General features: G+C 44.2%; 1 protein-coding gene across 1 annotated transcript in view; it reads left to right on the top strand.

The window, feature by feature from the left end:
• The window catches only part of myo16 (myosin XVI), a gene marked incomplete at its 5' end in the record, with an annotated part of 75,581 nt that overhangs the window by 17,548 nt on the left and 39,180 nt on the right, over window positions 1-18,853 (top strand). Inside the window, 10 exon segments of the mRNA XM_084545362.1 lie at window positions 211-354; window positions 5,885-5,993; window positions 7,480-7,604; window positions 7,721-7,846; window positions 10,902-10,977; window positions 12,953-13,103; window positions 13,194-13,344; window positions 13,735-13,845; window positions 16,571-16,636; window positions 18,196-18,323. Coding sequence (XP_084401488.1) covers window positions 211-354; window positions 5,885-5,993; window positions 7,480-7,604; window positions 7,721-7,846; window positions 10,902-10,977; window positions 12,953-13,103; window positions 13,194-13,344; window positions 13,735-13,845; window positions 16,571-16,636; window positions 18,196-18,323 — 1,187 coding nt within the window.

Here is an 18,853-nt window from a genome sequence, read left to right as displayed (position 1 = left end):
GACCCTTTTCCATACCCTTACCATCAGCATTTTGCAAATTCCCCTGTAGCAATACAAGACTATAATTATTCCCACTTCTCCCCAATCCATTTTACTCATGCATTAATTATTATTCCATATGCCCTGAACCACTAATGTGTGTACAGTTTATAGCTGGCAGTGCTTCTGGAAATACACCCAACTAACACTGAGGTGATTTGCATTCTGCAGTGTGCTCGCCACGACAACGTGTTCGCAGCAGAGCTCCTGATTGAGCGAGGCCTGAATGTCAACCTGCAGGACGAGGACCAGTGGACAGCGCTGCATGTGGCGTGCGTGTGTGACCATGCAGACGTGGTGCTGCTGCTGCTGGTGGTGAGAAACACACCAATGCCCTTACCACAACTTCAGGCTCACGCAAAAAACATGCAAGGAGACACTTGTTTGATGTGGTTAATTTTCTCGTTGATCCTTGCAATTCCAAGTATGTCAGCCGCAGTGTTTTGGATTAGCATCGAATTAGCTTTGAACAACTGGCTCTGTTCGCATTAGTCATCAAAAATGTTGCGTCCAAGAGGATGCATCTTCCAACGATGAAAGATTCTGTGTCATCAAGGGTCTGAAACACAACTTTCCATTCTCTCACAAACCCATCTCTGAAAATGGGAATATTTAGAAATTCCACATTAGCATGATATCAAAGAGAGAAGCTATTCTGCGGAGGATGTCTCGACAAGAGCTGTGGTAGTACTGATTGGGTCCATAATGAGAACAGGGCCAGCTGCAGGGGAGGGCATGCATATGTAGCCCAGTCACTCAGTGGGCTGGGCCTGCTTCGCTAGTGTTGATTAGACCCAGGGAGGGTTGACCGTAATCTAGAGCTCTGTAGAATCCTGTGCAGCTTGGTTCTGCTGATTGGGTCCTGAGTACTTGCTCCTGCCCGTCTGCGGGGCAGGAAGGAGGTGTCCCTGAGAGGAAGGGACATGTTTGAAGTGCTCCCAGGCAACGAGTGCGCAGAATGAACACATCAGCCAGTGCTGACTTCTGGACTGTTGGGTTCATGAATATGAGTGTTTGTATATTTGCATACATTTAATATTCCTCCAAGCATAAATTCATGCGCGCCGCCTAGTTTGTAGAGGGGTGTGTGATATATGTAAGCCAAATACAATTTAATGCAGTGAGTTATGCTTTCATGGTGGGCAATACCATGAGAGAGGGGGAGACAGATTTAATGATTCTAAACTAAATGTCTCCAATTTACTACCGAGAAATAACCAGTTCCTGGTAAATTAGGCCGTATTGACACAGAGCTCATTTCTGTCTTGAGGAATGAAAGAGGAAGAACATTTCTAAGAAATTCTAAAATCTGATTCATCACTTTTGTTTTTACGGCTAAGTGTTCTTTAACTATTTATTTGTTTGACTCTGCCTCTACTTCTGTGCGAGTGTGCCCTTGTGCATGCTTGTGTGTTTGATTGAAAGGAAACAAACCAAGTAAGACAATACTTCAAATGTTCCGGTTTTCAAAATGGTGCAGATTTGCTTGGGGTGCATTTTTCTCTTTCTGGTAAGATAAACACTTGAATTTCTTTTCCTGGTATAATCAGCAAGGGAAGAAAGGAGAGCCCGAGGCTCTTCCTCTGTGCTAAGGTAAAAATAGCTTCCGTCAAGCCATATTTCCTATAGAGATGCAGTATCCCTTTTCTTCCATTTATTCATTCTGACACCGATCTCCTTTGCCACAGACCCTTCCAGTGCCCAGTGTTTCTGCTATGTTCTCAAACCGCTGTGTCATCACGGCTGCAAGTGGGAGATCTTCCATCAGGATATAACGGCTTTAAATTTTAATGAGAAATGGAACAATGGTCTTTCTGGAGGAGCTTGACAGGCACCCTTATCTTTGATTGGCAGAGGAAGGAGTAGTGCAGCTAATATGTACTAATCTATTGTGTCATACACCATCTCTTTCTCCATTTCCCCTCCCCTCGTCCTCTGCTTTACTGTCCTTGATTTCCTGTCTCCAGTTTCTACAGAGGAACAGAGTGGTTTCTGCTGACAGAGATGTTACCAAGCCTGTCTTGTGGGGAAAGTAGTGGGGGCTGATGAGAAGTCTGAGTGCATGGCTGCTCTGCATCCGGATTGGCAGTAATTTTAATTCTCTTATCTCCTGCCACCAAACAGCACGAGAGCCAGCCATTTCTGAATTCTATCTTCCCCAACTCATTTCCCGAACAGATTCCTGAACCTCTGTGGCTGCAGCTCTGGTTAATGTTCGTTACCGAGACCCTGGTGGGATTAGCTAGCGGTAGCAAATGAAAACATGGCAGGGTGTGCAGTCCTTATAAATGTTTCCACAAAAATACTACCACAGTGTAATATATACAGTGGAAATAACGGATTATCATGCATAACCAAACAAAACTCTTCTCGTACTGATTTCAGTGGCCAGGACTTTATGAGACTTGGCTCACGTGCATACATCAAGATGCCTTAACAGACTCTCTTCTTTATGTGTCTATTAAAAGCCGCAAGATTCTTATGAAATCGGATTTCTTCTGGTGGCTCATTATGTTATTTTCTCATTTCATCAATTATAATATCCCAGAAACAAACATATGGTTATTGCTTCACACTAATTGCAGACCTAGTTCGGCTAGCTTTCAAGACAGCACGGATTATAGGGACTACTGAAAAGGTAAAAAAAAAAAAACAACAGTTTGTTGTTCTTATGAATCATCTTTCCTTTTTCATATTGCAGTGCCCTGTGAGATGTTAGCTTTTAGTCCCTGAAGCTGTGCTGGAGTATATTGCAAGGATGTGATCCACAGGAAACAGGCTCTGTTCCAATATGTTCAAAATCCAGCGGGGGTACAGTCGTAGAATTGACCCACTTTCCATGCTGGCAATTGATGAATTTACAACTCCTGAACTCTGAGTCCTTTGAAGTCAAACTATTAACAGCAAGCCCCTGGCTGTACTAAACTGCACTTCACACCAGTCGAAATTTTTTATTTTTTTTTATTTTTTTCTGCTGATCATCTAACTCTCCTCCTAATCTGATAGTGGTTCATCAGGTAATTGTTGCGCACCCCTGTGGTGTGAGTCCAAAACCTGGTGAGCAAACTCATGATTAAACGTAGAAAAACCTAGTTATTGCTGTTGCTAAGGCACACGTGAAGGATTATTTATTTTGTGAAGAATATTCAGCTATTTATAGAGTCAATTTTCATGTGCTCATATCAGCTTCTGCTAGTGTTTAATGTGCAACAGCAACAAAGGTACGTTGCACAGAGAAAGGAGGTAAGAGTGACAAAACGTGCATGTAACTACAGCTTATGACTCAAAAAATAGCCTTGATATTTTTTTCTATAGCCTAAATAAGCTAAAAATAAGTGCCAAGTCGCTGCTACGCATGCACGAGAGCAACTGGCTGCGTAGACAGCTGGACTGATTAACATGGAAACCTTTAGTTTCGTTTAATGTGCATGAGACGGACGACTCAGTGTATGGAAGCTGCTTGTGTTGGTTAGGTTTTCTCCGGCTCTGCAGTGACTTCCCAAGGGACAGCTTCCCGTAACATGCCTGCTACTAGTTATTGATTTTCTAGCAGTCGCTGGGCTTTAACAACTGCCATTATGAACCACAGGGAGCGTGGTATTAACAGATTCCCATCTCTGGCACTTCCCAAGACGGATCCATCATATCGCGGTCGGGTCGCGTTTGGGTTCAGAAGTCAACTTGTTAACCCTTTCCGGCCCGCGCGACTGCCAACCCGCACCAACTCGTTAGTATCTGTCAGCTCTTATCATGTGAAGCGAACACATGATTTATGTCTCTGGAACCGTGATCCGAGCACAATGCTTCCAAAAGACACGCCGTAATCTGTCTGTTGATCTCAGAGGTTTGTGCATCAGAATGGAAATTGGTTTCCTTCGAACAGCAGTTTTGTTATTGTCCGAGCATGTACAACTAGCCTCGGGAATGGAAAGCGTACTGTTTTCACATTATTTGCTGGCTTGTGATTGTTTCTAAGAAAACAGCTTCACTCTTGTATGAAAAAAATCCTTTGTTACATCAGTCTGTCGCAGGATTAAATCAGAAAGTACAACGTAAAGTCTGAACCTTTTTAGAAAGCATTGCATAAAGTTTTTTCAAGCTGTACTTTGTGGAGCTGTAAGTAAAGGTGGTCAGTGATGAGAGTGGCCTCCTGACTGGATGAGATAAATGTTTCTGTCAACTGATAACTTCATCCTGCCAGACTCCTATTGACTTTTACTGGACCTTGAAGTGATGTGTCTGGGTTAGCACACCTCTTCGCCACCCACTATGTAACACACACATACACGAAAACGCACACACACATCGATGGAGGTGCCCCGAGAGGAGCTGTCAGGTTTATGAGGACGTTTTGCGCATCACTGCTCGGGGCCAAAGCTCATATCTCAGGAATATGAATGGAGTGGTCCAAATTTGACATCGTTAGGGGGCCGATGGGTTTGTGTATATGCATGTATATGTGGTAGAGGAGGGGTTGGGCCGAGTTGGTGTAATGTTGCTCTAATAATACGCTCTGCCTCTGACTCCCTCATCATCTCATCTCTCGCTCTTCAAGCTGCGTTTTGCATTGTGATAAGGCTTTCACGTTTTTTCATGAATAGTCATGAAGCGGCAGCTGATAGTTGTTAATGTTAATTAATTCTCTTTGTTAACCCCTAACTAACCCGCATAAGTGAGTGAAAGCAGCTCCCTGTAGATAACGTGCAGACGGCTGCACAATGAAACCGCAAAGCCTCCCTAGAACAGATTCCCTAATAACTGGAGCTGAAAGCATTGTGCTGCTTTCGTCAAACTGCAATGTCTCGCTGTTTCTTGGCTGAAAAGATGTTTCTTCTGAATATTCCTCAGAACATGTTTCGGATCAATTGAACGGCTAAATGTTGCTTTGAGGTTTTTAGGCTAAACAGTCGAGCGGTTTCGCTGACTGGGTTTTAAAGACCATTAAGTTTAACGGCTTTTTGTGTTCTTCTGTCAGCTGGCTCCCTCCTCGCATTTCCAAACCTCATCTTTCCATTTATTTTATTTTTTTTCCACTTTCCCCACCCCTTTCTTCTCTGTCTGCCTAAGGACTAGATCGTAAATCTCTTTTTGCCGCACTGCAACCGGGTAGTTAGAATTCTATTAGCTGTAAATATTAAACAAGGGCCCCTCACTCGGAGTCTTCCATCGCTGTTATCAGACCCCGTCCAGCTAGGATCGTTACACAGGCTCATCTTTTATGGTTTAGTCGAACAACAGGAAGTAATTCACGGTTCGGTTGCTGACAATCGCCACTTGTATGTTTAATAACCCAAAGAGGGGAGGGTAAAAATGAAAAGGGCACTGCAACTGAGGTATGCGTTACTTGGCTTGCACACCTTTCTGATTTTGAAGAGGTGCATCATTTTTTACAAATAATGGCTGCAATAGAGTTCCCCCAACGCGAAGCAATCAATCATAACTATACTGTGACCAACGGCTGTGCTACTGTCAGGGTAACTGTCATTAAAGGAGCCAAAGGGACGGCCTCTCGTGTTATCTCCTGCTGCGACAGAAAACTGCTGTGGCAGGGTCTGTGCTGAGTAAACACACATTAATCTTGTCACGCTAACCCAGACGATCCCAGGTAACGGTAACCACTGCACCCCCTCCTCTCTTTACTGCCCCAACCCCCAGGCAGTTATTTAATGGCTTCTTTAATTCACTGTGTTGTCTGTTAACATCTCCATGGTTCTGTTCGGGTAGACGCCGCTGGGAAGCCAAGATAATTAGTCCCACTTTATCATGGATTCAGGTCTGATGAATGGCCCAAGCTGAAACAGTTTGTGTGTCTTCTGCTTCTTTTCTTCTGCCCCGCGCTCGTAAGGCCGGAGTGAACGTTTTGCTGCAAGACATCAACGGGAACATTCCTCTGGACTACGCCTTCGAGGGAACGGAGACCAGCTACATCCTCCGAAAGCACCTGGAGGAAAATGGTAAAACTTTGCCTCTTGTTCACGAGACGTTTCACGTTTAATTTACGCTCAACTGCAACAATCTGGTGGCTCACATCCATGTTACAAAAAGAGGACAATTGCGCATGATGATTATTTCATTTCACCTTCCGTTTAGGAAGCATTGGGATGTGAAAGGTTAGCATGAGGGTAAACGTGAGGTTTTCCACGTGTATGTGAGTGAAGGTGAAGAACGCCCACGGGCCTAACGGCGGCAGATTGTGATTCCACAGAGAAAGGAGAAGGTCAGCGGGAGGGCCGGGAATGGCACAGGGAGAGGAACGTCAGGAAAGCGGTAGAGGCAGAGACATGGCGACAGAAGGAGACGTGCCAAAGAAATACAGAGAGACGCGCGGAGAAAGAGGAACGGGAACCATGCTGACGAAGCTGGACTGAAACAGATCTAGACAGTGATGAAGGGTTTTCCCTCATCCATCTGCCATTGGCCACACATGAGCCCGCACCCGATCACGTGACAAATGGAAGCTACGGACTGCAGACAGCTAACTCATCAAGACTCAGACCACCACCACCCCCCCACACACACACACTTACACGCACGAATTCTGTAACTCTCCAGCCACACTTTATTTTTTACTTGTCTGTCTGCCAGTCCCTGAGGGGCATTCAGCTCTTCTGACGCACCCCTGCCTCCTCCCTTCGGCACACAGGGCTTTGCCACCATGAAACGTACTCTTACTCTCACAGACTCATCCAACCTCTGTTGCTATAGTAACTTGATTGCATGCTCCCTATCAAGTTTGTGTGGTGATGTGGAGAAGGACCGTCCATGTGTCTCTACGCCATGAAGGGGGAATAAAAGAGTTTTTTTTTCTTTAGTTTCAAACTGAATTACCTTTAATTGTCTAGTTTCTTCTTGCTGTCGCTTATGCTTCATGTAATACTAGTTTCCTGTGTGTTTTGGAGCTGTGGAGACTGAATTCTCTTCTGGTAATGCTCCCTCAAGTATGTCTCCAATACCTCCAAGCCCCGAGGCTCTAATTTGTTTACCAAGTCAAACTTATTGATTGAACGGCTTCAACCAGTCCGTTTGGAAAAGTCCCATTACTTAGAGCCCTGGAGCTTATCTGAGTGAAATATGGATTGACTGATAATCAATCTACTACGGTATTACAATAACCGAAGTTCGTTCTGCTGTGTGTGAAGGGAAATGTGTTAGTTAGAGGAACACGTAGAGGTCTGTCTGATTCCCTTGAATCATTTAGGTCAGTCAAAATAGTCTAGCACGTAATCTTCCATAAAAATGCTTTGGATCAGCTAGCACTTTTACCTGTTTACTAAGCTACCCAGCTCCATCTTTGGTTTTAATGTCAATATTCTCATTGAATTCATGGTGAGAAATATGGTTATTTTCTATAACGTCAAACGGTGTCTTTAATCGTCAACTGAACAACAACTAAATATGTACTGCAACTCAAGCGTCTCACTGGAGTGTTGGTGTTTTTAGGCGTAGATGTGGCATCCATGCACGCCATGAAGACGCAGAGACCCAGCACCATGTTGTCTGATGTTCGGCAGCTCGTAGCCACAGGGGGGAACCTCAACCAGCCCAACGATGATGGGGTCACGCTGGTACGTAGGGCCACGTGTATGTTAGTGTGTGCGAGTGAGTTGTCCCTCCGCTCCTCGGTCTGTCAGATGTTGCAGTCTTTTTGCTGTGCTTACGTTTTGTCTCTGTTTCCATGAAGCTCCACATTGCATGTGCCAGTGGTTACAGAGAGGTGGTGTCTGTGCTACTGGAGACTGGAGCAGACCCTCATCCTGCTGACAACAACTTTTGGACCCCTCTCCATCTGGCTGCTAAATATGGACAGGTAATTTATTTATTTTTTTATTTCTTTATTTTTTTCCCCATGCACATTTTTTATTTTTATTTTTATTTTTATTTTTATTTTTTAATATATTTTAATATATTTTATTTATTTATTTTATTATATTTATTACCCATACTACCTTTGCAAAAACATGCAAATATATAATCCCTGTAATTCCTATTTACCTTTGCACTTTATTCACAAATACAAATAAAGCTTTCTGAATCTGAATTTGAATCTGAATATGCACATAAAGTTTTTTGCATTAATTAAGTAATAATTTTAGCTTGTGTTTTTGACCCAACGTTGCAGCGTCTAATGAAATAATGAGGAAATTATTGGTATTGCTCCTCAGAAGCACTTACCTCAGGTTACTTTGCACACACTCCGATCAGCTGTTCTTTTTGGGCTGATATTGATCAGAAACAGTCAAACCACAGCCACAGAGGAGCACTGTATATGTATTTGTTACAGCATTTTAGCAGTTTAATGGTCCTCTGTTAGAGGAGATTGATTTCCAGATGAGCCGCTGGAACAGAAAGGATCTAGTGGTTTGGGAGGGGTCCAGCCACGAACAGATCTTGCTGACCCAATTAGATATTTAATTACATTTTGGTCTGTGTGCTTAGCTGCTGACAAAGAGAATGTATTCATTTGGTATTTGGAGTTAGCCTCTAGTTCTTAGTTCATCTTTGCTCGAGCCGTGTTTTCTTCCTCACTAAAATGTATTTTAGAAATGATTTTCTGCCTCTCGGTTATTGGCCCTTTCCATTTCATTCATACCGATCTTGTGCTTTTGTTTTATTTCTCTCCTCTCACACCCTTCCTTTCTTCCGCTGGTAAATGATCAGATAATAGCTAATCAGTGCATCACAACGTAAAAACCCAGACAGCATACAGTATGTTGTGAAACTGAATATTAATCTCCTCATGTCTCTTTGTTTTTAGACTTTCTGCATATACGATTACACTGTGTGTGTGATATGTAAGTGTATTTGACTCAAGAGTGGCAGAATCGATTAGCTTTCCCTTGCAGTGCTAAATCACCTCAGCCATCAGCTCTTTTACAAGTGCTTTTCCTCCTGAATGCAAACCACTGCGCCTTCTTAACGTTTACCCTCTGTCACCTTCTTCTTAAAGCTAGTCCGTGACAGTGACACGTCGGTGTCTGTATGGGCTCAAGATGTGTGTGTATGCATCCAGCCAAGTGAATCTCTGGTTCCTCTAATGGAAAGCTTTTCTGAGATGAAGCCGGAGGAAACTAGTTTCTTAGAAACGCTCGCTGGCAACAGTAACGCCAGCTGCTACATTAAACCCGAAGACCCCTGCTGCAGCGTGGCATACATACTACCCTGACCCTTTAAGAAGATGTACGACCCTATTACTGTAGCTAATTAAGCTTCCCTCTCTTAGTCTTGTGATAAGTTTGACCCCGGCTCTTTGCTTCCATGGTTTGAGTCAAGGTATTTCAACTTGTCTTCTCTTGAGGGAAGAATTTTGAAATAGTCTTGTGTTGGATTTCCAAACAAAAATGGCAGGGTATTAAAATACTGCCAGGATGGGATTAATTTAGTTGGTTTTATAATTAAAGTACACGCAGAAGCCGCGGCGATATACGAGATTTATATAACAGTTTCATTTTCTGAAGCACTTAAATGCTTAATGTCTCAATATTACCTTTTGCATCTGATGAATATTGCGTTGGATAAGGACTTTTGTGCCAAACCGCCCATTTCAATCTGCATCAGCAATGAGTTCGCTTCGAACCCGCTGATCCCAATGTACTTTAGACCTTTTCCTGGACCTCCTATAAACTTTGACCCACTGAAGAGTTCAGATCTTGCGGTGCCGCTGACGTGTTGTTAGTATTTATAGAGTGAGAGCGCTCTTGATTAGGGCACTAGAGACACTGTAAATTCACAACTGAACAGCTGCTGGCGTGGTTCAGGGCTGGTCTACTGAATGTGCTGAGTCACTTTTCCCCTGTACTCTGATGCTGTCTTATTACCGTGCCTTATTGCATATAATCTAGTCTACTCCCAGACCAGTTTGAACTGTACTGTACTGTACTGTACTGTATAACAAAATTTGTTGTTGGACTTCCATAAAGCTGGCATGGGTGTAAAACACTGCAGAAGAAACATCAAGAAAAAACAAATCCTGACTATTCCCTTACTTGATAGTTTATTAGACCCTCCTTGTTTAATAAATTCCTTCACCTTTTCCCCCAATGTGGGCTTTATTTATTTTAGCAATGTGACCTCCAGCTCCCCAAGCTAATCTTCAGATTTACTCCTAATGAAGTAGGCTATAATGACCTTGATGTGTAAAATCGTCGGAGTGACCTTTTATTCATTTTTTTTTAAACAAATTTGATTTTACTGAAGAGTCTCGAAAGTCTTTTTGATACAGCAATGTGCTGAGAATCAGTAATACATTATGCATTGAATTATTTTGTTTTCATTAAAGGGCACTCACAGCAGTTTTACTGGATGATAACACAGCGCGAGCATTATTATGAGGTTCTGTTTAATGTACTGTCTGCAGCGGCGACTGCAAAAAATGTAAATATGTCTGAGGCATGCTGATAGTGATTGGCAGTATAAAGCAAAGAGGGGTGCTGAAAGAGAGAGTGTAAAAAGACTTTAACAGAATAATGAGAAGAAAAGGAGTGGAAGTTTGTGTTAGTCTAATCTGGAAGGAGAACCGAGACAGAAGAGTAGAGGACGTGGAGAAATGAAGGTACACAGCTATGGGGCTCCTCCACTGTGACATGTGATGGACGATTGGCACTTTATTAAAGGATCTCCTTGGTCAGAGGCATCCTGTGTCAGTTATCTGTGTACAGTTTAAATCCTAGGTCTGTGTCAAAGCATGCCATACTACATCTACATATACCCTTCTATTGCTACAAATGTCTAAGTATTTCCTATGACCTTAAACCGGAGGATCTTCAAAAACAACTACAAATCTGTAATGATATTGCTCTCTTTGTGTCTGTGTTTTTTCTAGGATTTAATGAAAACGATGTGAATGTTTCTCCCATTTCTTGCAGACAAGCATTGTTAGCCAGCTCCTGAGGCACGGAGCAAACCCGACTCTGCTGAACTGCAACCAAGACAAGCCCTCCGGTAACTCATTCCCCACAAATGTACAAGCGTTTTAGCACGCACACGCAAGACACGGGGCAAAAACATTTTAGCATGTGGAAGTTAATGATGCAAAGAAGCGGAGGAATGAATTCCGACGTTTTCAGTCGGCGTATGCATCTCCCTTATGATCATTCTCTTGTGAGCCTTTTTATATGTAGCTGCACCTCATTTATTGATGAAGGAAAACAAAACCAATGTCCCAGATAAATACGTGAACACTTGTGCAATGATTAAATTCGGTGTCGGCGGTAATAATAATTTCCTAATGGACATGCAGGTTGCGTATCCCTATCTAAAAGCATCAGTTATTTTTAACTAATGGAATAATAAGAGTTGAACATAGCTCCGAATTAAGACAGTTTGCACCAAGTGCATGTTCAGGGGTGTCCGGTTTTGATTTGACTAAGTGATTACATCTTTAGATACCCTTTGAATCGCGCCTTGCATATTAAATTTGTTTTAAAGTACCATGTAACATTTTTGGCTTTGACTCTTTCAACAAAACTAATAGTTCTGCATGTCGTGAGGTGCTGTGGATATTTCTGTCTCTCTGCTCCAACGCTCTCGGCTTTACTGCTGCATGTCAGTGCAGTCAGCTAAAGAACAGGCCGCAGCTACTGAGTGTTATCTACAATTCAGCTGACAGAGCTGTCAGGAGGCAGACGGCAGTCGGCAGTCCTTGAACAAGGCACTGATAATTTCATTCACTGTTGTGGAAGAGGTTCGCCCCCTCCGAGATGATGATCGATGACACAAAAATATGCACGCATTTCGACCGACTGCGGAGGGCTGCGGTGAGACTTGTTGTGCGTGCACGACTGGTAACGACTCCTCTGTCATAATCTAGGCCCGTGTGTCAAGGCGCGTAGTCTGATGGTGAATTAAACTAGCGTCTACCTCAAAGACAGGCCATGTCAGGGCTGATGTTGCGGAGATGATAATACTTCTAGTCTGCAAAACCATGGGAAGATTGCAGGTTTCACATGTAGCTTTTAGAAAATATATGCGGACTACAACGAATGCATGTGTGCCTCAAGAATCTTCAGAAACACACATTAAAAACATTTAATTTCAATGCTAATGCTGGAATATAAGCCATTATTGGCTGATGATCATGATCAGTGTTTCAAATTACCCTCCCAAACACCCCAACGAGCCATGATCTAACTACCTTTTGAACCAGACTCTAATATAGTTACTGTAAATGTTGGTGGTGTTTCTTGTGTGATAGTCCAACTATGCCATACCTCAAGGGCTTTGGGTTTACCTTCTAACTTCTCCGTTGTGGGATAGAATGCAATAGCAGTCTATAACCACCTAGTCCCATGGTTTAATCACGCCTCCGACTGCCTCGTTCAGGTCTTAATCAATAGCCCCTTCTAGCATGAAGATGTAGAGGAGATGTGAAACAAGCCCTTAGAGACAATCCCTCTCTTTTTCACTCGGAGCCCCGCACTCCTCCTGTAGCATCCACACAACGAAAGCAAGAGATGGGTGTCAAGGGGACTGTCTGTCACGCAGACATAAAAAGACAGGATGAAGCCATCCCCCTCCCTGGTGCCCTGTTAGGCCTCATTACAGAAAGGGGGGGGGGGATCTAAACTCCCCCTTCCTCCGAAGCACGGTTGGATTGATCCACAGCGGAGTTCACATTCTGCACCAGTGAAGCGAATTCCACACGGGCCGGGGAGGAGGGTTAGCATGACAAAAGAAAAGAAAGGTGTAGCTGGGTGGAGTGTTATGATCTTTTGCTAACAGTTCCCACACTCGCAGTGTCTTTCCACCAGCGTCTTCACCATAACTAAGAGATAAATGTCACAGCGGTGCAGAATGGTGGGAAAATCAATTTTGGAGCTTGCCAATTTTTTGCCAGTTTCCCCTCTTAATCAAATTAAACAGAAATTTAAAACCAATCACTCCACTGATAAGCTCATCCCTCCTCTCATGTTGTTAGACATTGCCGTGTCAGAGCCCATAGCAGATATGCTGCTGAACGCAGAGGAGAGCTGGCTGCAGAGGCTGAAGGACCCGTCTGCGCCTCCACCCTCCACTGACCAACGCTACGACGGCGGCTCGCACGACCTCAGCACCCCTGTCAAGAATCTGTGAGTCGACCGTTTCATGAGCACGGCTGTTGTCTTTTCTCGCTCTGCTGTGTTGTTTCCTCTCTCACTTCCTATCCGTCTATCACACAGGAACCCCTTGGGCCTCTCTATCTCTAAGCGGGACAGTCTGCTGGAGAAGTGTGCCATGTTCAGAGAGGCGGGCGGAGCGCTGAGCCGACAGCCCTCTCAAGATAACGGTCTTGATGGCCCCTTCAGCTCGGGGGCCAGCAAACTGGAGCAGGTACGTTGTCTTTACACAGACCCGGCACTACATAAAAAGCACACAGATAATCCTACATATCCAGAGGGTTAGAGGAAAAGAAGATAGACTGCATGTATTCTACCTTATTTTGTTTTTAATAACAAAGAAGTGGTCACTCACCCAAGAAACTCAGGTTTTTTGTTTTTTTTCAAATAAAATGCATGATTAGAGCACCTTGTGTTATAGCAGCTAACATTCATTCAAGCCTTTCATCATGCAGAGGAGCTGGCACACCTTGTGTCTGCTTCATACATCCATTTGCTTGCCTCACATATGAAACGTGTGCTAAGGGTTATCTGTGGGCCCCGGTGTACGACAACTAGAGACGACACCCGGCTTTTAATTCTAATTAACCGTATTTTCCCTCAGGTCAAGCTAATGCCTCCGGCACCCAATGATGACCTGGCTTCTCTCAGCGAGCTGACCGACAGCAGCCTGCTCTACGAGATGCAGAAACGCTTTGGCAACGACCAAATCTACGTAAGACTCCCCCGTCCTCATGTCACTTGTCGAGGAATCCCTCTCAGCTTTAAACACGCCGCGCACGCAGTGTACATAGAAAAAAACAACTACATTCTCTTGCGGGCATAACTGCGACTACCTTGTTCTTTTTTGTTTTGTTTTCAAGCGAGATATTGTAGTGTCTCGCAAATCCAGTGCCTAGAACTAAGCAGAACATGTCATTGCCAAGGGCTAATGTTTTTTTCCCCATGTGCAATTCACCTCTATTTACAATAGTTAAAAACCAATAAAGGCACCACTAAAAGCGCATCAGTCAAATTGCTTTACTACTCCTACATTGCAAGTAACTCAGTGATACTTTACTGTTGTTTTTGTTCATGTAGTATTATCATGACCTTTTTTCCAGGTTGTTTTAGTCTGCTGTTTTGCAAGAAGGTCCATACAAACTGCAGGCAGAAATTCATTTTAGTGTATTCAGCCAGGAATAAAAGTCACTCTTGCAAGAGAGTCCTGGAAGACATCCAACAGAGCAGGACACATGATTACGATAATTCTCGTGAAAAGAACAGAATTACAAAACTCAATTACAAAATTCAAGAGAAATGGGCGCACTATGAGTCAATCAAAACATCTGTGGTCTATATCTACGGTGAGACACGCTCCATAGGGTTTACAGTTTTTTTGCAACTGATTTAAGGCAGAGCTAGCTGCATTCTTTACTTTTTAGATTTTTTTTAATCTTTTCGATTGACTCATATTTCCCTCATTTTAACTTTCTTTCCATTACTTGTCGGTTAGTGAATGTTTTGTGATTCTGCTGTTTTCTTGAGAAAATGCCATGCATCAGATTCATCTGGATCCGCAGCAGAAAATGGTGACTGACAAATGCACTGTTTACTCCAGTCTGACTAACTTTTTCTAAAGAAAAAAAAAGAAAAAATAGGGAAGCCAGAAAGTATTGAGAACTTCGCCAAAGCACTGCAGGCTGAATAGTGAACAGAAAAAATATAGCAGAGAACTGGTCTTAACCTGTCCGTATTGATCAGTCTCCGAAGCCTGCAGATGAGACTGTTTATGATCTGAATCTCTTCCCTTTTCTGTCCCAGCCTGCCGACTTCTGTAAGAAGGCTCCCTAATTCTAAGGAGCGCACACGCATGCTTACACTGGTGACAATTGCAAAATCAATACCATTTATATCGACCGCAAAGAAAAATCCTTAACCATATTCAGGAGTAAAATGCCTTCATCTCGGAATTGGTCCATTTTATTTCCCTGTCGCTTTCTCCTTCTTTTTAAAACTCTGCGGGGACGGAGCTCTACAAAGACTGGAACCGGATCAATGTGGTGCAGTCGGTGCAGTCGCTTTTCTGTGAAGAGGCTCTGTCTGTTATTACGGAGACCCAGATGGGAAGCAGACATTAGGGTTTAGCCACAGCGGGGGGACGGAGATAAGGGGACGACAATGAAAGCTAAGAAGAAGAAGTGGTGGATGGAGAAAAGAGGAACGATTAGAATTCGGAATAATGAGGGCAGGATGCATGAGGGCGAGGTCCGTTTGGAAGAGGTGGTGAAAAGAAAGGACACTGAGTTAACAAAGTGCAGCTATCATGGAGATATTGGGACATGGCTGAATTATAAAGTGGAGCTGCATGGGACAAGAAAAGATATTTTGGAACAGAGCCACTTGTGCAATAATGGCTCGGTTTTAAAACATAAAATTTGCCGCATAGCATCCATCAAACGAGTCAAAAACTATTTTATCTTACTTATTTCTAAACCTAATGTACTGGACCTTGCGGAGTAGAGTGAGTTTTAAGAAAGAGGTGAACGGAGCAGAGATATGGTGAAGGACAGAAGCAGGGGGAGAACAAAGGCAGCGAATGCTCCATATGTTCCCAGCAGGGTGGTCAGGCAAGGGGCCTTGATGAGTGGTCGCTGCCTTCTGCCAGGATAGACAGACCAGTCCACCGCTAAATCCCAGAGGAGAGAGGCAAGACACGGAGGAGGGATGCAACAGAAAACACTGATAAAGGCTGGATTACTGACAAGCATGTCATGAGATTAAACAGCAGAGTTATTGGGCGAAAATGGCTTAAACTTCTCCCCGGACAAGTTTCACCTATTAAAAAAAAAGAAAAAGAAAGTAATGCTCTGTGTCGTCGAGCAATGGGAATTTGTTCAAGTCATTAACCTTGAGCCGGGGCCTAAGGACGGGGACGCATGGTACAGAATGTTAGCAATGCCTCCCGTCTCCCAGCGGACAGAGCATTAGCTTTCAAACTGCCTCCGGGCCTCGTCGTGAGGAACAGAGGGTTAGCAGTTAAGCGGCAAGGGTCAGAAATTGGGAGTTGGTTGTTTTTTATCTAAATGGCCCCAGGGCTGGTGTGTGGGAGGGCTGATTTGTTGTCTTTATTAGAGAAAGGTCGTTGCTAAGGTTGTCACTTGCGGCCCCTTCTTGACCTTTTTCTTCGGTAACACTGCCATATTCCTATAGCTGTAGAAATTGCCCTCATCAGAAATATTGTTAAGGACAGAGTGGGACATCACTTCTGTTTCCATGTAAGTGTTTGCTTAAGGCGTTATGTGAGTGATTTTAACCCATCTTCATCCTGTACGTGTTCAAAACGGAATCAAAATCATCAAAGCAGAACCGTGCCGCCTCACATTGAAAAAAATAAACTGTACGTTGAGTTTGGAGTTGCATATCTGATGTGTGTTTTTTCTTTTCCTGCTCTTTTATAGACTTATATTGGACACATCCTCCTGCTGGTCAATCCAAACAAAGAGCTGCCCATCTATTCCAATTTGGTAAGCACTGAGTCATCTCACTTGAATTCTGCGTGAGCTAACGGGGTGTGCCGGGTTCAGTTTGCAGGTGTACATACTGCATCCATGCTTTTATGTTTGCTAATCCGTGTACTGTAAATGCAAAATGTTAAAAGCATTTTGCCCTATAACAAGCAGGACGTGAGCAGATGAAATGGACCCCGTGGTTGATAAATAATGCAGCCTTCCTGTCAGTGATACACAGCATAAGGCTGACTCCGCATCGGCTACCAGGAGGGATCCATTCACACAAGCAATGTGGATGATTATGGCATTTATAAGCCTCTAATTCTTAATTTGTTAAACGTCGGCAGCAGTGCGTGTGTCACTTCATGTTGAAATGGCAGGCAGCTCATTTCGAAATAGCTGAGTTAATGCCAGGAGGAGTTACATAGAGGAGGAGGAGGAGGAGGAGGTGGTGGTGGTATCCTCTCCTGCGGTGATAGAATGAAGCCAAGCCCCCCTGAGGCTGTCCCATTCCTGCCCGTGTCTGGAGCCACTCCAGGCATCTACACCGGACTGAGGGGATGTGCGGAGGAGCGGGGAGGAGCCAGTGTGAGAAGGACATATGTCAAAACATGTGTGGTCTGCTGGCCGTCTGTCACCCCTCTCTGGCCCGGCGGTCCGCAACCCCCACCGCCCGTCCCGTTTCCACAGCCACAACACAACACTGGCACATGCCTGCTGGACTGGGAACAGTGTTATGGACAGTAATAGTACACTTACTGTCACAATGTTCCAAAGTTAATGCCCTGTTTTAATGTTGCTAAATAGGCGCGAACCGGCGTGTGCAGGCAGGATGGAGAGAATGGGTGGAGAAAGGTGATAATAAAACGAGTAGGTTTCCTATGGGTGTGACCAGGATGGATAGGATCAGGAGTGGGTACATCAGAGGGACGGCTCATGTGAGATGTTTCTGAGATAATTAGTTGAAGGATGCTGGGGTTAGAGCTGCCAGGCAGGAGGTCTGGAGGAAAACCAAAGAGGAGGTTTATGGACGTAGTGAAGGAAAGTCATGAAGGTAGTCGGTGTGAGAGAAGAGGATACAGAGGATAGGGTGAAGATGGAAGCAGATGAGTCATTTAGACACCGGAAAAGATGAAGATGAATCCATAATGATAAAGAGCAACGTGGTTGTTATAACATTTTCCAAGTAACGCAGCTGAACACAAGTCCCAAAATAAACATCTCCACGACTACTTTGATTAAATGCCCGTTCCTGTGCTGCACAGTTTACAGCGCTGTCGGAGGATTTTCAATTGCACCCCGTCTGGCAGTTACAGTAAATCATATCCGGGCCGTTATTCTTGCTCACATGTTCATTTAAACTGATGTCACTTTTAAGTCTTTCGGGTTGAATTACACGGCAGGCAGTGAGTGGCAAACGACACCTTGTTAGTCAACACGACACACGCACACACAATCACACACATGCATAGAAAGTGATACTCAGTGCGGTTTCACTGGTTTGCTGAAACTCTATCCACTGAGCGGCTGATGTGCGTGTCCACGTTACATAAGCTCTGCTTCTCTTTTTCCAGGTGAGTCAGTTGTATCTGAGCTCCACGGGCCGGCTGTGCTCCTCTCTGCCGCCTCACATCTTCTCTTCAGCGGAGAGGGCTTACCACATGATGCTGCAGGAGAGGTGCCCTCAGTGTTTCATCTTGAGGTACACCCACCTACACACGGCACGCGGACATAGTCTCTGAACCACACGTGCCTCTGAATTTACGAGAAAAAAAAATGGCAACAAAGTTGTGTGAATGATAGGGAATAACAGCTTTTGCTTGCCCACCTGGTTTGTTCACACCCCTGCGCCACACACCTGTTAAACACTGCCTGAGAGATTAATAGCTCTCAGTCGGAGCCGAGCTGTCGACCTGTTCGGTGTTCGCGCAGAGATGAATGTTTGCTGGGAGCGTTGCGGCGTCCTGCTCTTTGTCCTCGGTTGGACCGAGGCAGCTCCCTGATTGCAATTAAATCCCGTTCCGGCTCTCCAGTGACATTCCCGCTGAGTCGTAACCAATCTGGCAGAGAGTTAATGCACCCTGGCCACAGGCTATCCATCTCACTCACACATACAAACACACAACACACACACAGACACTGTACTATACACTCTCATGTACGCATTCTCGTTTCCTACAGTGCGCTCGCTAAGTTGTACACATTCTCGTTTCCTCGACGCTCTCCTCATCC

Source organism: Chelon labrosus (assembly GCF_963514085.1).
Source record: "Chelon labrosus genome assembly, chromosome: 5".
Lineage (NCBI taxonomy): Eukaryota > Metazoa > Chordata > Actinopteri > Mugiliformes > Mugilidae > Chelon > Chelon labrosus.
The sequence above is the reverse complement of the archived record's forward strand: the minus strand, read 5'-3'. Positions and strand labels throughout refer to the sequence as shown.